The 20,031-nt window shown below is 42.8% G+C and overlaps 2 protein-coding genes across 25 annotated transcripts in view; both read right to left on the bottom strand.

The window, feature by feature from the left end:
- The window catches only part of SLC11A2 (solute carrier family 11 member 2), a 153,163-nt gene that overhangs the window by 35,952 nt on the left and 97,180 nt on the right, over positions 1-20,031 (bottom strand). The gene's annotated exons all lie outside the window — the stretch shown is intronic.
- Positions 1-20,031, bottom strand: part of LOC101116975 (natural resistance-associated macrophage protein 2-like) — a 56,438-nt gene that overhangs the window by 35,952 nt on the left and 455 nt on the right. For 7 of the 21 annotated variants that reach the window (XR_009599902.1, XR_009599901.1, XR_009599903.1 and 4 more), the window contains exons 2-16: positions 14,692-14,775; positions 12,663-12,814; positions 11,844-11,963; positions 11,309-11,428; positions 9,762-9,868; positions 8,434-8,504; positions 8,259-8,326; positions 7,038-7,193; positions 6,220-6,378; positions 5,461-5,547; positions 4,434-4,553; positions 4,130-4,279; positions 3,519-3,592; positions 2,472-2,625; positions 596-651 (exon numbers count right to left, since the gene is read on the bottom strand). Coding sequence is in view for 15 of the 21 variants with exons in the window: in XM_042246731.2 (XP_042102665.1) it covers positions 596-651; positions 2,472-2,625; positions 3,519-3,592; positions 4,130-4,279; positions 4,434-4,553; positions 5,461-5,547; positions 6,220-6,378; positions 7,038-7,193; positions 8,259-8,326; positions 8,434-8,504; positions 9,762-9,868; positions 11,309-11,428; positions 11,844-11,963; positions 12,663-12,814; positions 14,692-14,775 (1,678 nt within the window). In the remaining 6 variants the exon portion in view is untranslated. Of the gene's footprint in view, positions 1-174; positions 2,626-3,518; positions 3,593-4,065; positions 4,280-4,433; positions 4,554-5,460; positions 5,548-6,219; positions 6,379-7,037; positions 7,194-8,258; positions 8,327-8,433; positions 8,505-9,761; positions 9,869-11,308; positions 11,429-11,843; positions 11,964-12,662; positions 12,815-14,691; positions 14,776-18,553; positions 18,611-19,087; positions 19,292-20,031 lie in introns of those variants that run through there. The other 14 variants (XM_042246735.2, XM_042246730.2, XM_060412594.1 and 11 more) reach the window with 11 other exon arrangements.

Below are 20,031 nucleotides of genomic sequence, written 5' to 3'. Positions count from 1 at the left end.
TTGGGAGTATAGCTATGAACAACACAAACTGCTTTCCCTTGATTCTACTAAAGGAGATAAGACATCAAACAGATGTAAAGAAAAAACAATTATTCAAAGGGTATGCATAAGGAAAGTATTTCTCAGCCTTTTAAATGCACTGTCATTTGATAAACTAAACTTGCACACATATTCTGTACTTTGTATTATAAAAAATTTATTGAATTATCTAAATATGTTTTTTAACATATAGTCAGTCTTTCTCACAATCTTACATAGACGATTATGCCTCAAAAAGATAAAAGAAGCTGGCCCTTGGGCAGCAAAAGAGTTCAGTGTTGTTTGAGAGAAGCAGATGTCAAGTTGTCAAGGATCCTACCTAATCCAGTTCCCAGGTTAGAGTTCAGAAAGAAAAATAATGCCATCTTTCAAACATATGCAACAAAGTCTTTTCCAACAAACAGTTGAGTCTTAAATGCAGTCTGTGCAACACATACGTCTGGCTATGTTCACACAGTAAACCATAGAAACACTGTCTGATGGTACCTGCAGACAGTGTTTACTTAGTGTAGCCATGGATAGCATCTTCGGTCAGCAGGACTTCAGAGATGCTTACCGTGTGCGTCCAGAGTCCAGGAAGGACATGCCCAGTGCAATGAAACATTGCCAACCCTGAAAGAGAAAATACAGTTATCATTCACCAAACTCTGTGGAGAGCCCTTACCCCCTGCACCGCCCACATTACACTGCTCAGATGCAAACTTCTTTGTCGTACTACTTTCAATACTCAGTTCCCTTTGTTCCTACTGCTTTGTGTGTGCTTTTATCTGTTTGGGAGAGTTCCAAGAATACCACCTTCTTTCAGGCTTATCACATTCCTTACACTATGGGGAATGACTGACTAATAAAATCGCGATAGTCTCCTGATTAAACAGTAGTACTTCACTCTAGAATGAGTGCTCGGCCTTAAAAGTAGGTCTTCAACAATTTCTATAGTGTCAGGCTGACTGAGAACAATTCAGCACACGTGCATGAAGGAAAGATCCCCTTAACTTCTACAGCATTTCCTTTGGGCGGGTGTGTGTGTGTGTGTGTGTGTCTGTCTGTCTGTTTGTCTGTCTGGGACTTTGAAGTGAAAGCTCAAAATCATAACAACTATACCACCAGGGAATGCCTTGCTGCGAATTTTTAAAACAATTTCTGTCAAGACCATACTCACTTACTTGGGTTTCCTTGGAGTAAGTCCCTATATTACAGGCTTATCATAATCTTAGTGTGCCCATGGTTCACTCAGGAGGAAAAAAGAAGGGATATATCTACTTAAGTCATAATTTTTCAATATTTACTAAAATGTTTTCCCAATCAACTACCTACCCTGTGGCAGATACTGGCACAGGAACTACTGCTGCTAAGTCGCTTCTGTCGTGTCCGACTCTGTGCGACCCCACAGAAGGCAGCCCACCAGGCTCCCCCATCCCTGGGATTCTCCAGGCAAGAACACTGGAGTGGGTTGCCATTTCCTTCTCCAATGCATGAAAGTGAAAAGTGAAAGGGAAGTCGCTCAGTCATGTCCGACTCTTACCGAACCCATGGACTGCAGCCCACCAGGCTCCTCCGTCCATGGGATTTTCCAGGCAAGAGTACTGGAGTGGGGTGCCATTGCCTTCTCCAGGCATGGGAACTAGGTCAGTGTTAGAAAGATGAGCAGGGGGTTTCCACCCTCCAGCCTTGCCATTCTCTGTAGCAGATACATTATAAATTCTGTTGTCCCTAATCCTGAATCCTGTGTTTTTTAGAGAAACCTGTGTAGAACAGGGTGGTGGATGTGTTGTAGCTATCGCTGCTTTTCACTGATATAAGTAACATTATAGATCTGGAAAATAGAGAAAGAATATATCCATAATCCCACCATCCTAAGGCATCTCCTCTTACCATTTTTACATAATTTACTCTAGACTTTTGATAATTTTTTGATTATGTAGGTATACATAATTCTGCATTCCTTTTTTACAGAGCTGTTTTATAACCATCATTTTTAATAATTCTAGAATAATTCAAAAAGAGAATATCTCTATTTACTAATTTCAACATTGGACAGCTATTAAGTAGTAGAGCTGGGCAGGGCTGTGAATACACATGTGCTGCCCTCCAAAGATCTGAAATCACACGACACAGCTCCCTTCTCCAACCCCATCTTTTACCACTCTCTACTTTCTACATGGCTGATCTTCTTTGAGTTTTTCAAACATACTACACTCTCTTGTTAGGAAGTATTAGGAATGGAAATCAGATGGAATGACAGAAAAATGACACCATTTAGGAACCAAGGGAGAACTTACGGCTAAAAATATTCTTTAGTCACAGCTGGTTTAACAATTTCATGTAAATTGTGTCAATAACCTAAAGATAGATAGCTATGTGCTCTTCTGGGTCCTTTCTCTTCTGAGTGTTAGCCCCCCTTGACCACCCCTGCCCCTTCCAACTGGACTTACCAAGTAAAACACAAAGCTCAGATAAGCTACGCTGACCACTGCAGCCACCACATACAATATCATATGCCCTACATCCTGGACATAAACCACGACAAAGTACATGTTGATGGAACAGATGATGAGGACCACGATACCGCCCACGATCCTCAAGCCTCTGTGAAAAGAATCAGCACAGTTATCGGTGGAACAGCCCACCCTGTCCACAGATGGAAAAAGACACTGTATCTCCTTAGGCAGGAGTAAGCAGCATTTCAAAATAAACTTAAAAGTAGATCTTATGTCCCAGATTAGGTTAAAAGGGTCAAAGTTACCCAGTGTTAGGGAGAAAGAAAGGCTTCCCTTGTGGTTCAGTCAGCTAAGAATCTTCCTGCAGTGCAGGAGACCTGGGCTCGATCCCCGGGTCACAAAGATCCCATGGAGAAGGGAATGGCTACCCACTCCAGTATTCTTGCCTGGAGAAGAACCCCATGGTCACAAACTACAATGGGTCACAAAGAATCAGACACGACTGAGTGGCGCGCGTACACACACACACACACACACACACACACACACACACACACACACACAGAGAAAGAGGAAAAATAACACTATCAAATAATCCCTATTATTTAATTCCCTAAAAATGGAACAAGCCCTAAAACTGCAAAAAGTCTTGAGTCCCTAGAGATGAAACAAGTCATTTCAAATACGCATGTCCTTTAAAGATGTATAGAAAAGGTATTAGAACAAAAAATGTGCTTTCCCTCCTTTGTTACATACACAATCTCTATCTTCATTTTTTTTTAGCTTTTTAAAAATTGAAGTCAAGTTGATATACAATGTTGTGCTTATTTGGTTTTAATTTTTGGCCATTCTCTGTGGTATGTGAGACCTTAGTTTCAGGGAAGTCCCCAATAGTCTATTCTAAGTCATAGATTTAAGGGGCAGCTCTAGCAATCACTTCTTAAAGCATATAGCTCCCCTATAACTGATTTTCTGACTGGCCTGTTTGATGAAGATACCCTTCCCCCCGACATCTTTGGGAACTACAAGAAACACACTCACAGTCCATTGGCAAATTCGCTCATCACTGGTCGCAAGCTCGTATATGTTAGGATGGGTATGAGAGCAAAGGGAAGCTAGAAAAGAGAAAACGAAGGTCAGACAAGGCTATGGAGGGTTCCTGTAAAACCCCAGAGAGCAGCACTCTTAGCAAAACAGAACCACAGACCCTGCCTCACCTACTCTGTGAGAAATTATTCCTGTCATCACAACATGCTGCAGGGTTATGTGGAAATCTGTCACATGAACCTAGCATCAATTATGCTCATAGTGTCTTAACAGAATTAGTATCTGCCGAATTTTCTTAACCGCTATAAAACCAAGGAGTGTCTTATACATTATTTAATGTTTGCTTGGATTAACAAACAATAACATTGTGTTCTTTGTGTAATTACAGCTTATAATTCCCATTCAACAGGCTTAGAAAAAAAAAACAAGTCATTTCTAAAAGCCTTTGAGATGCCAGAGATTTCATATGCATTCACCATAGACCAAGACTGTGCCTCTTTCTTGCTCTGAATTTTCCCCACACCCACACTAGGCTTGGTACCTAAGGGCAATGCAGAATGCCTCCTGACTCAACGGGATGTGAGTTTCCCCAGCTCCCTCCTCACTTGTAAGCTCTGAAGAACATTCAGGATGTCATTCAACCCTGTTAGATGCTCCACGTCTTGGAAGACGGCCACAAGCAGAGCGGGGATGATGGCAATAGAGCGGGTAAGAATCACTCGGGCAAAGCGTGACCACTTTAGGTTCAGGAATCCCTGGAAGAAAACACAGAAGCAGGATGAATGTCTGGAAGAGGAAACAGAAAAAGGTCTGGGGAGGTTCGGGAAGACCTTAGAGGCACAGAACTAAGAAGGGACAAAAGGGCAATGTCCTCTTCCTCTCGTCTATCCCAGTCACAGCAGCACGTACCTCCATGACAAACTGGCCGGAATAGGTTCCTGTCATGGTGGAGCTCTGCCCCGCAGCCAGGATCCCCACCGCCCAGATGTAGAGAGCGGCAGGCCCGAAGTAACACCCCAGCACAACACCCTGGAGAGGCAAGGGAGAAAGGTCACCTGAGACAACACCCCAAACATATCTTTGATGTCACTTCCCATTCCTGGCTACGCACCCACCTCTACCAAGCAATGTGCTGGCACTGTCCCAGGAGCTAGACTCGGGTCCTGACCTCATTCTAGAGGCTTTCAACCTACATTCTGCTGGATGGGCCCCCATTCCTCCTCAGCCCAGCCCCTTCTCTTCTCTAGGCTCCTAAAGCCTTTATCCTCAGCTCATATGTTAACTATTAAAAAAACGTCTACAACACATTTCCCAAATTATATTCCTTAATACAGTATTCTGGAAGATGGTGATAGAAATGGAGAGAAAACACAAATGAATTCTGGAGATGCCACATACTATATATTCTACTCTTGGAGGTTCACAATGTAACTGGCATAAAAGGGACAGAGAGGCCCCAGTAAAGACCACTTTTCTTTGGACTTTCCTGGTAGTCCAGTGGTTCAGACGTCATGCTCCGAATGCAGGGGGCATGGCATGATCCCTGGTCAGGGAACTAGATCCTACATGCCACACAGCATGGCCTAAATAAATAAATAAAGTCTCCAGGCACACGGCTGAGGGGTTGGGGAGGAGAACAAATATAAAAACAAAAGACCACTTTACTAAGAACACTTTCTTTGATGCCAATTAACCCCTATAACACAAAATGCTATCAACACAAGTTTAAGAATCACGGATACAATTCATCTTTTTAGCTGATCTTATATTTCCCTCCATAATCCAAAAGGCTTGTCTGGCATGGGACCTCTGAATAACAACACTCAACAATCCAGAGAAGATACGCTGAGCTCTCAAGTGAACCCTCAGAAAAGACCAGATACTATGCTAAGAATCTTGATTCAGGGGCAAAGATCAGAAATCTGAACAGGTTTACCCCTTTGTAGATGTCCACAGCCAGTGTTGAGTTATCGTCTGGAAAAAGGTGAGTATGGGGACTGCTGCTGTTTTTACAGACCGCAACCTGGAACCAAAGTAGTTTAGGAACGACTTTTACTTTTGAGGCCAGGACTCAGATTAAGAAGACCTCTCCTACAGCTCACACACAGGTCATCTGAGAGACAGATGCCGAAGGCAAGAAACTGGACATGGGTTCTGATGAGAGCAGAGGCTGGCCGCAAACATGAGAGGACACCCAGAAGAGGGAGCCCTTAGTCAAAGCAGAGACGGGCGTCAGAGGTCCTACGACAGGAAACAAAGGAGTCATCCAAACCAGACTGGCAATCAGGAGTCAAGAGGACAGAGAGTTCAAAGTGACGAAACAGCCTGTCTAGCCACAGATTCTGTTTTCTGTGTGTTGATTCCTCCCAACCTGTCATCACCAGTAGGACTGGCAGGCAGCCAGTTGGTAAACAGGAAGGGAAAGGGGATGAGAAGGAGCCAACAGACGTGAAGCCACTAACAGCAAGAGGCAACCTCTGTCCGAGGAAAACTCCCTTCCCAGTCAAAAGCTGGGAAGGATGGGCTGAGCTGCACCACAGCCCTAGAGTGTAAACCACGACTGGAGCAATGATTTAGTGGGCAGCACTGAGATCTATTTCCCCTGAGCTCTAAGTCACTGTCATGTTTTTCTGGCCCAATCAGCTTTTCTCTTTATCCTCGCATTCACTACTACCCAGGTCCCTGGCTTACTTACCACCTGCTCATTGGTTTTCTCAAAAAATGCTTCGGCAAACACTGAGATGACACACGTGTTGATGATAAAGGAAACAAAGAGAGCGATGCAGGAATCAATGAAGAAGTACTTATTGGCTTCTCGAACTTCCTGCCTTTTGGCTCGGTCTATATGTCTGGACTAGAGAGGTAACAGCAACAGTCATTTTTTTAAAACTGCTGGAACAAGTTACTTGCAATATTCCATGAGTATGGAGTCCACTGAAAGTCCTCAACGGCAAACAACTAATCATATGAAATGTGTGAGATTCCGCTTATATCCTGGTTCACTGAGTAAGAAGTCATGACCCTGTGATGATATCACACACCCCCAAATTGGAAAAAGTGACCAAGTGACTTCTGAGACCTCAGTTACTGTGGCTGGAAGAACCGCTGACCTACAAAAACCTGATTTCAGACCTAAGTGGGAGACAACCTTCATGACAAAAGTCTCTGAAATCTCCCAGCTAATGATTGTGTTGGACTGACTGGTAAAAGCCAGGTTGGGCTTTTTTTCCCTGACCACTAGGAGGCCATTCAGGCTTCTGAGATTTAAAGTTGGGAAACATGGTCCACCTTCAGCATTTTTAGGAGGGACTTTAGTCTCTTCTCTATGAGGTCTGTTATCTCTGGTCACCTTTGTGGTGAAAACAGAGTCCAACTGTGTGGAGGCCAACTGTGGAAAAACATCATGCTCCTTCAGAGTTCTAACAGTCGTAAACTGAGTGTGCATCCCTTGCAATTAAAGGAAAAGGTACCATGAACTACGCAGGCCACTGAGATAAGAATGGTTTTGCTCACCTTGACTAAGGCAGAATGCAGGTAGATGTTGTGTGGCATGACGATGGCGCCAACAATGGCCACAGCCTGCATGATCTGTGGGGTACGACAGTCTGAACAGGACGGCAGGAACATGCCTTGGAGGACCTGGGTCTGGCTGGGTTTCACTGTAACATACTACACACAAACAGAACAGCTATTAGCCTTTATTGGAGCATGAGACTAGGGAGTAACACAGTACTAGAGACACTGCATCTTCACTCCTTAATCCCCTCCATCAACAACTACACAGGAAATGAGGCACACAGAACCACCCAAAAAACCTAAGCAGCACAGCTCAGAGAGTTTAGGACTGGGGTGTCCAGACACTTCACACTGTATTTTATATGAACAAAACAGACGTGTACAGAATGCAGTTAATATTCTAAAGCAATAGAACAGCTGCTAAGGGCCTTATTGATATTAGTGCCACAATAACTCCTGTCAGACACACCTTAGAATACAGTCAATTCTTGATTACCCACACTAACCATGCTTCTGTGCTCACCATGTATATAAAAATCACTTATGCTTGCCACTAGCATCTGCTGAGACTCACTCAAAAACTCTTCTCATACACACTTTTTTCCTGGTTCAGCATTTCCCTTGGAAGCCTTAGACCAAGGTATATCATCTCCTCGGAGCAGATATATTGTTAAAAGCTTATTAGCTAGGGCAATAAAGAGAAGTCAGTTTATAATGATTGGACATAGAAAGGTGCTGGGTTTCACTTCACTACATATAATGGTAGAGTTAGTTTTAACCCAGTGGAGTACTGGGGCTGGGGCACAAACCAGGAAATAGGCCCTGTATCCCCTATAGTTCATTGCTACAATACAGAGATAGTCCAAGCTGCAATTACTGTCAACCAGGATGAGCAAAAACAAAATCCGTTTAGGTAACAGCCAAGAATAACCCTGCAACCCCTTTCCTAACCCTCTCCAGGGCTGCTCAGTTATTGGGATGGCCAACCAGGGAGATTAGTTTCGAAAGTTCCAGAAATTCTAATCAACTGAACTAAGAGTCCCTGCAGGCCTTCCTTGGACACTAGTCTTTGCTGCAATTCATTCCTTTAAAGTTGGCATAAGGTTGAATTTGGCTTTTTGTTAAAAGCTACTGTCTCTTATAGTAAAAGAACAAAAATCTTGTTTTAAAAAGCTAATAAAAAAAAAATAAAGTTAATGAATAGCCTGTAATACTCACCTCATAGCCAAATGTGAGGGCCATAACAGTGAAGATAAAACCAAAAAATGCTTCTAGCTTTCGCAAACCTGAAGGGGAAAATGTAGCAGTGAGTCCACAGAAGGCAGATTTCCCCGTAAATCACATGATGGAAACCAGCTCCTCTGACCGACCCCTCCATTCCCATGTTCCTTACCATAGTTGTCCAAAAAGAGAAATGCAAGTGTATCTGCAATGGTGATGAGAACTCCACCCCACAGTGGAATCCTAGGTCAGAGATGAAAAACAGATTTAAGGGAAGAAAAGAAACATTGAGAATGACACTTTTCCCAACAGTTCTCCAGACATCTGACACTTGCAGGAGCAAGGACTTGGGAAAATGGACCCATGGTAAGCAGGCCAGGCCCCGGGTAATTCAGGATCACAGCACTAAATGAAACCATGTGTTGTTGCTGTTCAGTCATTGTGTTCAACTCTTTGAGATCCCATGGACTGCAGTACGCCAGGCTTCCCTGTGCCTCACCATCTCATCTCCCAGAGTTTGCCCAAGTTCATGCCTATTGAATCAGTGATGCCATCCAACCATCTCGTCCTATGTCGCCCTCTTCTTCTGCCATAAATCTTTCCCAGCATCAGGGTCTTTTACCAATGAGTCTAGCTATTCGCATCAGGTGGCCAAAGTATTAGAGGTCAGCCTCACCATCAGTCTTTCCAATGAGTCTTCAGGGTTGATTTCCTTAAGATTGACTGGTTTGATCTCCTTGCTGTCTAAGGGACTCAAGAGTCTTCTCCAGCACCATAGTTCAAAAGCAGCAATTCTTCGGCGCTCAGCCTTCTTTTTGGTCCAGCTCTCATATCCATACATGACTACTGGAAAGACCATAGCCTTGACTATAAGGACCTCTGTCATTAATGTCTTTCTTTTTTAACACACTGTCTAGGTTTGTCAAAATGAAACAATACATTCATTCAAACTTTGTCTAGTATTTCAGACATTCAGGACACAAAACTGAAAAGCACTGGTCTTATCTCTCAATGACCTCACTTGGGATAAACTGACATACAAATTAATTATAATACACACTGCGACATACTGGATAACACAGGTATGTATTACCCAACATGAGAACATGAAAGATATAGAGCCTACATCTGCCAGGAGAAAGGAAGGTAGTTTCAGAAAGGTTCTACAGAAAAAAAAATACTTGAGTGAATCTTGGAAACTGAAAATGACTTGTGTTTTCTTTTTATGTTGTTGCTTAGTCTCTATGTGCAACTCTTTTTCAATTCCATGGACTGTAGTCTGCCAGGCTCCTCTATCCATAGGATATCCCAAGCAAGAATACTGGAGTGGGGTGCAGTTTCCTTCGGTAGGAAATCTTCCCAATCGAGGGATCAAACTTGTACCTACTGCTTCACAGGTAGATTCTTTACCACTAAGCCACCTGGGAAGGACTTTTGTTTTGATACTTGTTTTGAAATCTCACAAAACATTGATTACTTTCTAAAAGAAAAACCCCTCACCTTCCTGCAGACAGGAGATTGATGGCAATAGCTGAGCCAATAACTTCTTGCATATCTACACCAATGATAGCCAGCTCCACCATCAGCCACAGAAGGATTCGTGGAACCTAAACACCAAACAGCAGAAAGATATGGTTCTAATTAATCATTTCTAAGAACTTCCCCCATAGTTTAGAATTCACATTTTGGCAATGATCCATAAAGAGTCCTTTATTAAACCTTAGGTCTAGAGATGAAGGACTAGAACTCAGCTTTGGCCCCTTGATGGAGGGAGAGGGCCAGGCTGCTCTGTGGCAGAGCCTGTGAGTCAGGGTCAGGGCAGCAGCTGATGCCAATTTCTTCTCCTTCTGTTTCACTTGACAGAAAAATGGAATTTCCATTCATTATTTCCGCTTAATTTTTTTTGCCTAAAAACAATCCTAAAATTCTTAGGGGGAAATGAGGATGCTAAAACGGTCAAAACATTGTTCAGGAGAGAACAGAAATACTATAGAAAAAAATCTATCCCGACCATGGCTGAAGAGACAAAACAAACATGAAAAGGCTGGAGTCATCCTTGGTGTAATAATGCACAAGCAAGTCAAAAAGACAGGCATGCTAAAGGGACTCAGGGCAAAGCGGTGGAACTGGGTGTCCAATAACAAAATCTGGAAGATAATCTCGTCAAATAATTGAACAGAAAGAAATTTAGTAGGGCCAGCTCACTGAGGCAGGGGGCGGTGGGGGGACCACTTCCATGTACCTACTACTGAAAAAATAGTCACAAAAAAACAACAGCTGAGATACATGAAGAAAGAGAAGCTAAACAAACTATAAATTACCAAGGTGCTTTTTTTTTTTTTTGAGATGCATATAAAAACAAACAAAAGGCAGGTAAAGATACTCTCTCACAGCCAGAAAAGGAGATTAAACTAAGAAAAAACTGGAGGTAGATACTTATCTAAAGATCAAGTCAGTTTAAAGCTATCTTCCAGACCCTGCGTCTATCCATTCCTGACTTAAGCAAGAACAAGAAAGACCTAAATATCCAGAAAGAAATTATGGAGGACAGTGTAAACTCCAGGGTCAAGGTAAAATGAAAAAGCATCATTAACAAATTCAAAGATCCTGCCAAAAATGCCCCAGTAAAAGAAAAAAACTCACTTCAGATTGACAGCAAAGACAAACAAAAAAGAAAATATGAATAATGCAAAGTAATGGAGTAACATGGATGAATGAAGAAAAAGCTTTAGGGAACACCCCCACCCCTGTGTGGACTGGGCCCTGCTTGGTGCCAAAAGGCATAGTAAAAGGTAAGTGTTTACTCACACAGAAACGTCTAAGGAAAACTTTCTGGTAAATGTGAGTCTCATGCTAGATTTTGAAGGAGTGCAGAAACATGGTTTAGCAGCAAGAGAAGCTACAGAGTTCCCTCGGGACTGCCAGTCCTCAGGGACACAGATCCCCTCCTCCTCCACTATTTCTGTATGGGGGCGGGGGGAGGCAGGGGGACAGCACAGGTTGCCAGACACACAGTTACCTATGAGCAACAGACAAACGCTGCTCACCCGAGGATACTGACGGTAACACACTTCAGCAAGATGAAGCCCGGTGACCACTCCCAGCCTAGCTGCAAGCGTTTGGAGCAGGACCCCGACAATGGTGGCCAACAGAAGAACCCACAGCAGCTAGAGAAGAACAAAATGAGATAACTGGAAGTTTGGGTTTGGTTGTTTGGCAATGGGAATGGGAAACAGTACACTCAGGAAAGCGCCCCGTTCAGGGATCAAATGACCTGAGTTCTCTATCACATTCTGCACAGAACTTGCTAGGTCACCTTGCACCTTTCTGAGTCTTAGTTTTTCCCATTTGCTGTTTCACTTTTGTTCAAGGAAACTACCTGGGTAAAATAAAATTAAAAACCAACTACATGACAAAATAAAATTTAAAAACAGATGGAAAAGTACTTTTCACCTAAGTGTCAGAGCCAATGAAGAATCAGCATGTAGCCACCAAGGCTGATATCCAGCAGGCAGAGCAGAGGAAAAGGCTGTGGTGCGCTGTGTGTCTTTCAAAAGGAAAGAGGGAGGACTCTATGTTCACCTTAAATCCAGCCAGTGCTCCAGACTGCAAATCACACTCAATGTTTCCTGGATCCACAACGCTCATAAGAAGTCCTGGTCCTGTGAAGACCCAGAGTTTACGAAAGCTAAAACAAGAGTACTGTACGAGAGAGGAAAACAAAGCAAAATGATTATCACCTTCGGGGAGAATGGATTCACACGCATATGTACAGCTGACTCCCTCTGCTGCCACCTGAAACTATCACAACACTGTTAACTGACTACGGTCCAATACAGAATAAAAAGTTAAAAAATAATAATAATAAAGTGTCTCTTGGAGAAAAAAATTATCACCTCCAAACTGCTGATCTAATTTATTATTTTATCACATAAAAAGCAACAATATCAGTTTCATAAACAAAGGATTTCCGAAGTTGGACATGGGTGTGTCCAAGTTTAACTGCCATCTTATCCACTGCTTATCAATAAGCTGGTCCACTCTCTATCCAAATAAGAGTCCAACCCTTCTCTTACTTGCCCTTTCCAACAGCCTTTCATTCTAAAACCCCAGCAAGAATATCAGTACTATGCAAATGGGACAAAAGGCACCGTAAAAAAGGGAACCTGAAATTCATTGTTTCGGGATCAAAAAATACTCACTAGTACAACTTGGCAACCGTTTTTCAAGGACCTTACTTTCCTTAACAGTTTCTGTTTACTCTGACTACAAAAATTGAGTCTTCAGAGATTGCCTGCCAGAACTGACTCTGAGGTTGTTGATTTTGAGTTGTCCAGCAGACTTTGAATTCATAGGTTTTCCCTAGACAATAATGTTTTCCTCCAAGGACCTGTCACTAACCTTCTCCTCAGGAACAGCATGATTCTCATCCAGGTAGGTGGTGAAGGGCTCCTCTGAGAGGCCCCCAGAGGACTGAGGAACTGAGGAATTACTGTAGGCAGGGTTGATGGCACCAAGACTGGCAGAGTCTCCATGGCCTACAAAAGCATCTTCTGAATTAACAGATTTGAGACGAAATGAGTTAAAATTAACAAAAGACTCTAATATTAATAATCATCTTAGAAATACTGAAATTAAATCTTTTAATACCTAAACATGTAAGACTGACCTGACTCTATCTCAATTTACTTTATTTTTATTTATATTGTTAATAAATTAAGTTTTGAATAGGCAATACATTCACATGGCTGAAAATTTGAGAAGTACAAAAATGGTTATGGTGATAAAGCTCCCTCTCAGCCGTCTTCTCCGGTCACTCAGCTCTACATCAGTTTTCGACATTAATCCCACAAATGGTTTCCCCTTACTTTCACACTTCTATTATCATTTGCCAATTTTTAGAATCATTTCATTTTCTTCTAAAATCACTGATGTCTAGGGCTCAATATATAACATCCCCAAACTAGCCTCACTGATCAACTAAAATCTTAACTTTTAGAAGGAAATAGTCAGGCTAATGGGACAATCCCCTCTCCAACCTCCATCCATTATTTGGTAGGATTTACTCAAAGGATCATCCTTGGACATTATATTTCCATAAGGCTTCCTCCAAAATTGGTAACTTGGAAAATCCTGCCACATTTCAGGCTAAAATCTGAAGCTGCAAGGAAACCACCAAACAGGAACCCTTTGCTATTTGACTAAGACCTGCAGTGAAGAGCTTGGGGAGGAGGGCAGTCTCACCCTCATGACAGGAGGGCTCATCGCAGACTAATCATCAGTGTTTCCCTTCCTCCTGCATTTTGCTGCTAATTTTAAATGCAGGGAGACAGAGGGTCTGGGAGAAAAGGGCTAACCAACAAGAAAGTTAGGAAACTCAGTGTGTGTAGCCATCAAATGGTTATTTTTAACCACAAAGCTCTAATCTCAGGGTTACCAAGATACCTTTGCAGTTTTCTTTCTGTAGGGAACTGACCCACTTTACCTTAAGTGTTACTGAACTGAGGAGGAAGTTTACAGAAAAGGAATGGAAATTCTAAAGGAGAAATTTAGAATCAAGAAGGATTAGTCAAAGCACAGTCTCATTAAACACTCTGTAAGGAGCTAGTTCAGAATTTTCCTGCTGCATTCTCATCTGAAGCAGCCTAACCACCCTAGAGGTTTTTATGCCAGGCTGCAACTTAGACTGCCTTTACAAGTACTCAAAGTGTTAGTCGCTCAGTCATGTCCGACTTTCTGTGACCCAATGGACTATAGCCTGCCAGACTCCTCTGCCCATGGAATCCTCCAGGCAAGAATACTGGAGTGGGCTGCATTTCCTTCTCCAGGGGATCTTCCCAACCCAGGGATCAAACCCAGGTCTCCTATACTGCAGGCAGATTCTTTACCATCTGAGCCAGCAGGGAAGCCCTAGGTAAGCACTACTGCTATAAGAAATCAGACCTGAAGCTAATCTCAGTTCATCTCAGAACTGGACATAAGTTATGAAGGAGGTCTCTGTGGTTATAAACCCACTTCATTTACAGCCTAAGGCACCAGGTGGTGACCCCTGAATGGAGCAGGTCTCCATGATATTGTTGGCTGGGGAACAATGGTGCTTTAGTCCGACTCTTGCAACCCCATGGACTGTAGCCTGCCAGGCTCCTCTGTCCATGGATTTCCCAGGCAAGAATACTAGAGTGGGTTGCCATTTCCTTCTCCAGGGCATCTTCCTAACCCAGGAATTGAACCTGGGTCTCCTGCATTGCAGGTGGTCTCCTGCACTGCAGGCGGATTCTTTACCAACTGAGCCACAGGAAAGTCCTGGGGGATAGGAAATGCAGACAATTTTTGATGGAACAGAGGACAAGAAGGACAATATGGTAAACTGTTACTGGCTTAAGCCTAATTCCAAATAAAAATGAGTCAATAGCACAAAGCAATCAATTACCATCTGCAACAGGTATCTGAACAGAAGGTGCAGGACCCAATACTATGGAGGATACCTGAGTGTCTGAATTCATAGAATAGGATTCTGGAAAGGAGAGAAGAGAGGGAAAGGAATTAGCAAGAACAAATAAAAACAAGTTCAAAACACGAATTCTGTGCCTCTGTATGACTGAACCCTTACTATATGAAATGAATAATTGTTCTACTGAATTAGATAACCTTGAAAATAATCGCAGTTTTCAGAATATGATTAAGAGATGTTTAATAGAAAAAAATGTAAAAATTTTAATCATGCTTTTGGTGGCAAGAATTCAAAACCAAACTGAAGTAAAAAGTATTTCTGGGAAGTGGGTTTTAATCAGCCTCCACAGAGAGGCCTGCAGGCAATCACTCAATCTCTGCCTTTGCCTCCAGATTAATCCAAATATTTAAAAGACTGACTTCCCCTCATTTTGATGAGTTTTTAAGGATAGAATCTATAACTCTTTTTGATCCAACAAACAACTCAAGTGAACTCAAGTTTCAATTTTCTCAGAAGCCAGTGGTGAGGGTAGGGGTGTGGTGGGGTATCTTCTGGAATGTAAAACATAGCACCTCATGCTAATTTAGAAAACATAGGAACTCCCTTGCCAAAAAATAAATCAATTAAATAAATAAAATAGAAGTGTCCAGAAGTGTTAAGGGCAGTTATTTTTAAAAGAACATTATTATTAATATTGTTATTATCAAAAGTTTCTCATTTCTGACCTACTCACGAGGAATCAATTCAATTATTACAGATTATTTTTATTGTGATGACTGATATCCTGTTTCAGAAGGCACAGAAGTCTTCAATACAATTGAGGAAAATTCCTGTTCACGACAAGCCTTGAAAGTTTATCTTTAAAAAGTAAACAATTGAGACAGTAGTGTGCTTTTTCTCCAAGTACGAAGTGTGAAAAGGTGCCTGTAAAATAATTTTAAACAAAAGTATCTCAAGACAAAATTTTTAATAAATTAAAATCTAAATAAATTTTTACTATTAGTATTCTAAATGATTAGTCTCATAATTACTTACAGAGTTAATAAAACACAATAAGCCTGATCTTTTCTGTGAAATCTCTGTCCAAGAGAGAAAATGGATTCTAGATTCCAACTTCTTTTTTTTTGCTGCACCATGCAGCTTGTAGGATCTTAGTTCCCAAAACAAGGATGGAGCCCCAGCCTGACAGTGAAAGCACCAAATCTTAATCACTAGGCCAACAGGGAACTCCCTAGACTCCAACTTTCTCATCAAAACATTGAGTCAGATTTCACCAAATTATATGCGAGTCCATTATTTGTTTTTATACCTTATTCAAGATTCCACACTGTATTTAACTGCCTTGAGCAGCTTCAGCTTCATGCAACAAATCTTAGCAAACAGTCTTTTCATTTTTATTCTATTACAAATATTTTCTAATTTTCCTTGCAAGGCTTCTCAGGTATACCCATCATTTAAAAGTGGACATTTAATTTCCAAATACATGGGATTTTGTTTGAAGTATCTTTAATATTAATTTTTAATTTTGATACTAATTTCTCATTTAAATGCTTTTTTCTCTGCAATCACTTCCTCTGTTTTCTTCAGTCTAATTTTATTGAGACTTTCAAAGGCTAAGTTGAAGATTTCTCTTGGTAAATGTCACACTGCATTTGAAAATATGTGGGTTATTTGCAACTATCTTTCAATATTGATTTCTAACATGATTCCACAGTGATAAAAGAACAGACTCTGTATGATTTTAATATCTTTAGATCATGAAATTTTTGCACATTGTTTTATGTTCCTGGATATGTTCCAGTGCCTCCTAGTTTACAGTCTATGGGAGCTTGAATAGAATTTGTATCCTACTGTTGTGTGAAAATTATATAAATCTTAATTATCTTAAATTGCTTTTACAGTACTTTTCAGGTCTACTGTATCTTTCTACTTTTCTGTATATTCATTCTATTCACTTGGAGACTTTGATATTGAAACTCCAGCTAAAAATCTTTAGTAAAAAAAAATTATTGAATTTACACCATATGTACTTCAGTCAAATCAGGCCAGCATATTATGCACTAAATGATGTTCTTTTTTGTAAACTCAAAGTTCCTCATTTTGCAATTAGGTCCCAATTCTGCTACCTATATAAACAGCAGCGTTTTGGAAGGAGAGAACCTCAAGACAGAAGCCTTTCATTAGAGCCTTCCAAGTAGTAGCAAGAGAACCTGAGAGAAACTTTTAAGCTCACATAAACAGCATAAGTCTGTCAGCAGACATTTCTGTTTATATATACAATAAGGAAATGGGGGAAAAGACATCTTTGATTTCACAGCACCCACCCAAGCTCTTAGCATTAAAAGTCAAATATTAGAAAAGATGCTGCTTTGTAAATACCAGTGTGTAACCTCATCACTTCACTGAGTCAAAACTGAACCAAGGACTTCCCTGGTGGCCCAGTGGTTTGAAGAGTCCACTTTCCAACACAGAGGATGCAAGTTTGATCCCCGGTTGGGGAACTAAAATCCCACATGCAGAGAGGCAACTACTGAGCAAGCACCACAGAGAGATGCGAAGACATCACAGCTGAGACTCGATGCACTCAAATAAATAATAAACAAAATAAGTAAATGTTTAAAAAGGAAAAAATTAACCAAAGCTGCTTAGTATCTCTGTGTACATTCCAAAGGATCACTGCTGATTTTCTAACAGTAGAGTAAGATTTATGTACAGCTTCCCCATTCACTAACAAGAAGTACAGCCAGGCTGCCCCAAAATTCTCCACCCAAGTCCCACAGCCATCCTGGAAACAGGAGGAACCAAGTATGCTGCAATCATGGTCTTTGGGGCATTGACTTCAGAAAAAAAAACCTGGCCTAGGCCAAGACTATAAATGAAATATTATCCACTAAAAAACTAAACAGTCAAAGAAGTTTTTATTTACCCAACAAGGCTATCATGGACAGTACTGCATAGCTGGAGTTTTCCATGTAGTCTTAGTTAATGATAAAATAAACTCAGCAGAAAGTCTGTTGTCACAGGTAATCATACTATACCCTCAGGTAATGAATGACAAGGATGAAAAACAGGCTTAAGGGTTCACGGTAACACGTTCAGGGGATCAGAATTCCTTTACTGTGGAACCTTTTAGGGAAAAAGAAGGCACTTACGGTAATAACAACAAAAACTCCTACATGCTAGGAAATGTTCTGAGCACTTTATGTGTATTAATTCAATATTCACCATCAGCTCTTTAAGACTGATATTATCAATCCCCATTTTAACTATGTGGAAACAAAGCAACAAAGAGGCTAAGAATCTTGCTCAAAGGTTTACAGAGCCAAGACTAGTTGGGGTTCAGATTCCTTGGGAATCAAGGGAGAAACACAAGGTCCCCTAGTTGCAGCAATATTCACTAGAACTATGGCCAGCAAAAGTTTCTGGAAACCTGTCTCCTCTTGCCTCGCATTCCATAGAATTTTTGCTTTTGCTTTTCACTTTAAAGAGGTGTCACATTCCCTTAACTTCATAACACTCCTTATGAAAGCAGTGGACGGTATGAGAATATCTTTATACACAGGAAAACTCAAGTCCAGGTTACTCAACTTCTCCTTCAATGATGCTCTTTGAAATAGCCTGATATATGAAGAGAATTGGGGGAAACCAATTGAAAACAAAACAAACAAAAACCAAAAACAGAACATCCAAAAGTAAACATAGCTGTAACAGCAGGAACCTATGAAACGGAACAGATGTCGAGCAGCCAGCCACCCTTCTCACACACGGAGTGCGACAACGCCCCTACAAAAGCTCCTGAGCCTGGAGGCTGCACAAACCGCCCTAAAACCGATCTACACACCAGGACTCTGCGGTCTGTCCAGGCCCTTCACACGAAGAGGCGCTTCTTGGATGTCGCCTGTAGTAAAATGAATTCTTTCGCTGAAGTGCGGCGGCGGGAGGCCCAGGGAGCGGACGGGGCATCAGGGCTCCGAAGATAAGGAGGCCGAGGGGACCTTGCCCCGCGTCCGTCGGCCTCTCCCGCGGCGTGAAGCGGGGTCGGCAGACCTTCGACCACGGGTCCCGGGACCGCGGCAGGTCCGCCCAGGGGTTCAGCCATTTTCTCTTGAGGTCTCTTTAGGCCGCGGCGGGGAAGGGACGAGGCCCCTGCGACCTCCGGCGCTCGCTTCCCGCTCCCCCTCCCGAGGCCCTCCTCTCGCTCTTCCTTTGAAGAATGCGGCTCCGTCTGGAACCCGCGTCCAGGCCCTCCCGGTCCGCGCCCCGCACGCCAAATACTGGCCGCGGCGCCTGCTCCCAGGCTGGCCCTCGAGCCGCCCGGAGCCCGGGAAAGCGGGGCGCCCGCGTGACCCCTGACCTGGCCCGCTCCCCACCTTACCAGCTCCGCAGTCACCGGATAATCAGTCCCCGCTCCGGCGGCTCCATATCCCTGGAGCCAGCGCCACGCCAGCCTACCCCCTACACGCCCTGCGGCTGACCCACAGGGTCGCAGCCACACATTCCTTTGGGTTGGATTCTTCATATTCGCCGTGGGGCATATAAGCCACGCGCGTGGCAGGCTGACTACGGATCCCGAGTCTCCGCCCACTCCAGGCTGACTGGGGGCGGGGCCACGGAGGTCTAGGCGGGAGCTGTCTGCGGCTGAGCTAGTGCTGGAGCTCGTCCCACCCACGCTGTGTTGTGGAGTCTCCCACCCAGCTAGCAACCTGCGGACGAGTACGTTTCCTGCTGTAGTTCGCCGTGGCCTCGTTAGGCCCTGGAAGACAAGATCATTGCTTCTGACACACGGCTCTATGAGAGTTCCAGCTCCACCTCCCGCCCCCAGAGCCACATCATAGTATCTGCTGCCCCACCAAGAGCACCCCACAGCTGGGAGGAACCGCGAAGCATCAGCTAGCGCAGCCAGTTCGACTGCATCAGATGCCCTACTCCCAAGTCTCGGCATTGAATTGTTTTCCTCTCTCCTACTCAGCTGCGTCGCTTCTTCTCCCAAACTTTATTTTCCACCTACCCAAAAGCAGTCCCGCTCCATTCCCAGTTTCAATCGCACATCCCAGAGTCTTCTCTGAAGATGACGACCAGGCTAGTGGTGCTTCAGAAAGGAGAAAATAGTTTGACTAACCACCCTAATTTTCTACAATGTTCTTTACAGCTGCCAGAAACAGTCTTGGACCCCTCTCTCTCTCAGCCCCCACATCGCCCCCATAACCGCTCTCCTTAAAGGTAACCAAGCTTATCTAACTAAGTCATAGACCTAGAGAAGAAAAGCATAAAACCTTCCAACATCTTTCTTCGTGTAAAAACTGCTAGGAGAAATTTTTA

The sequence above is a fragment of the Ovis aries genome, chromosome 3 (assembly GCF_016772045.2).
Source record: "Ovis aries strain OAR_USU_Benz2616 breed Rambouillet chromosome 3, ARS-UI_Ramb_v3.0, whole genome shotgun sequence".
NCBI lineage: Eukaryota > Metazoa > Chordata > Mammalia > Artiodactyla > Bovidae > Ovis > Ovis aries.
The sequence above is the reverse complement of the archived record's forward strand: the minus strand, read 5'-3'. Positions and strand labels throughout refer to the sequence as shown.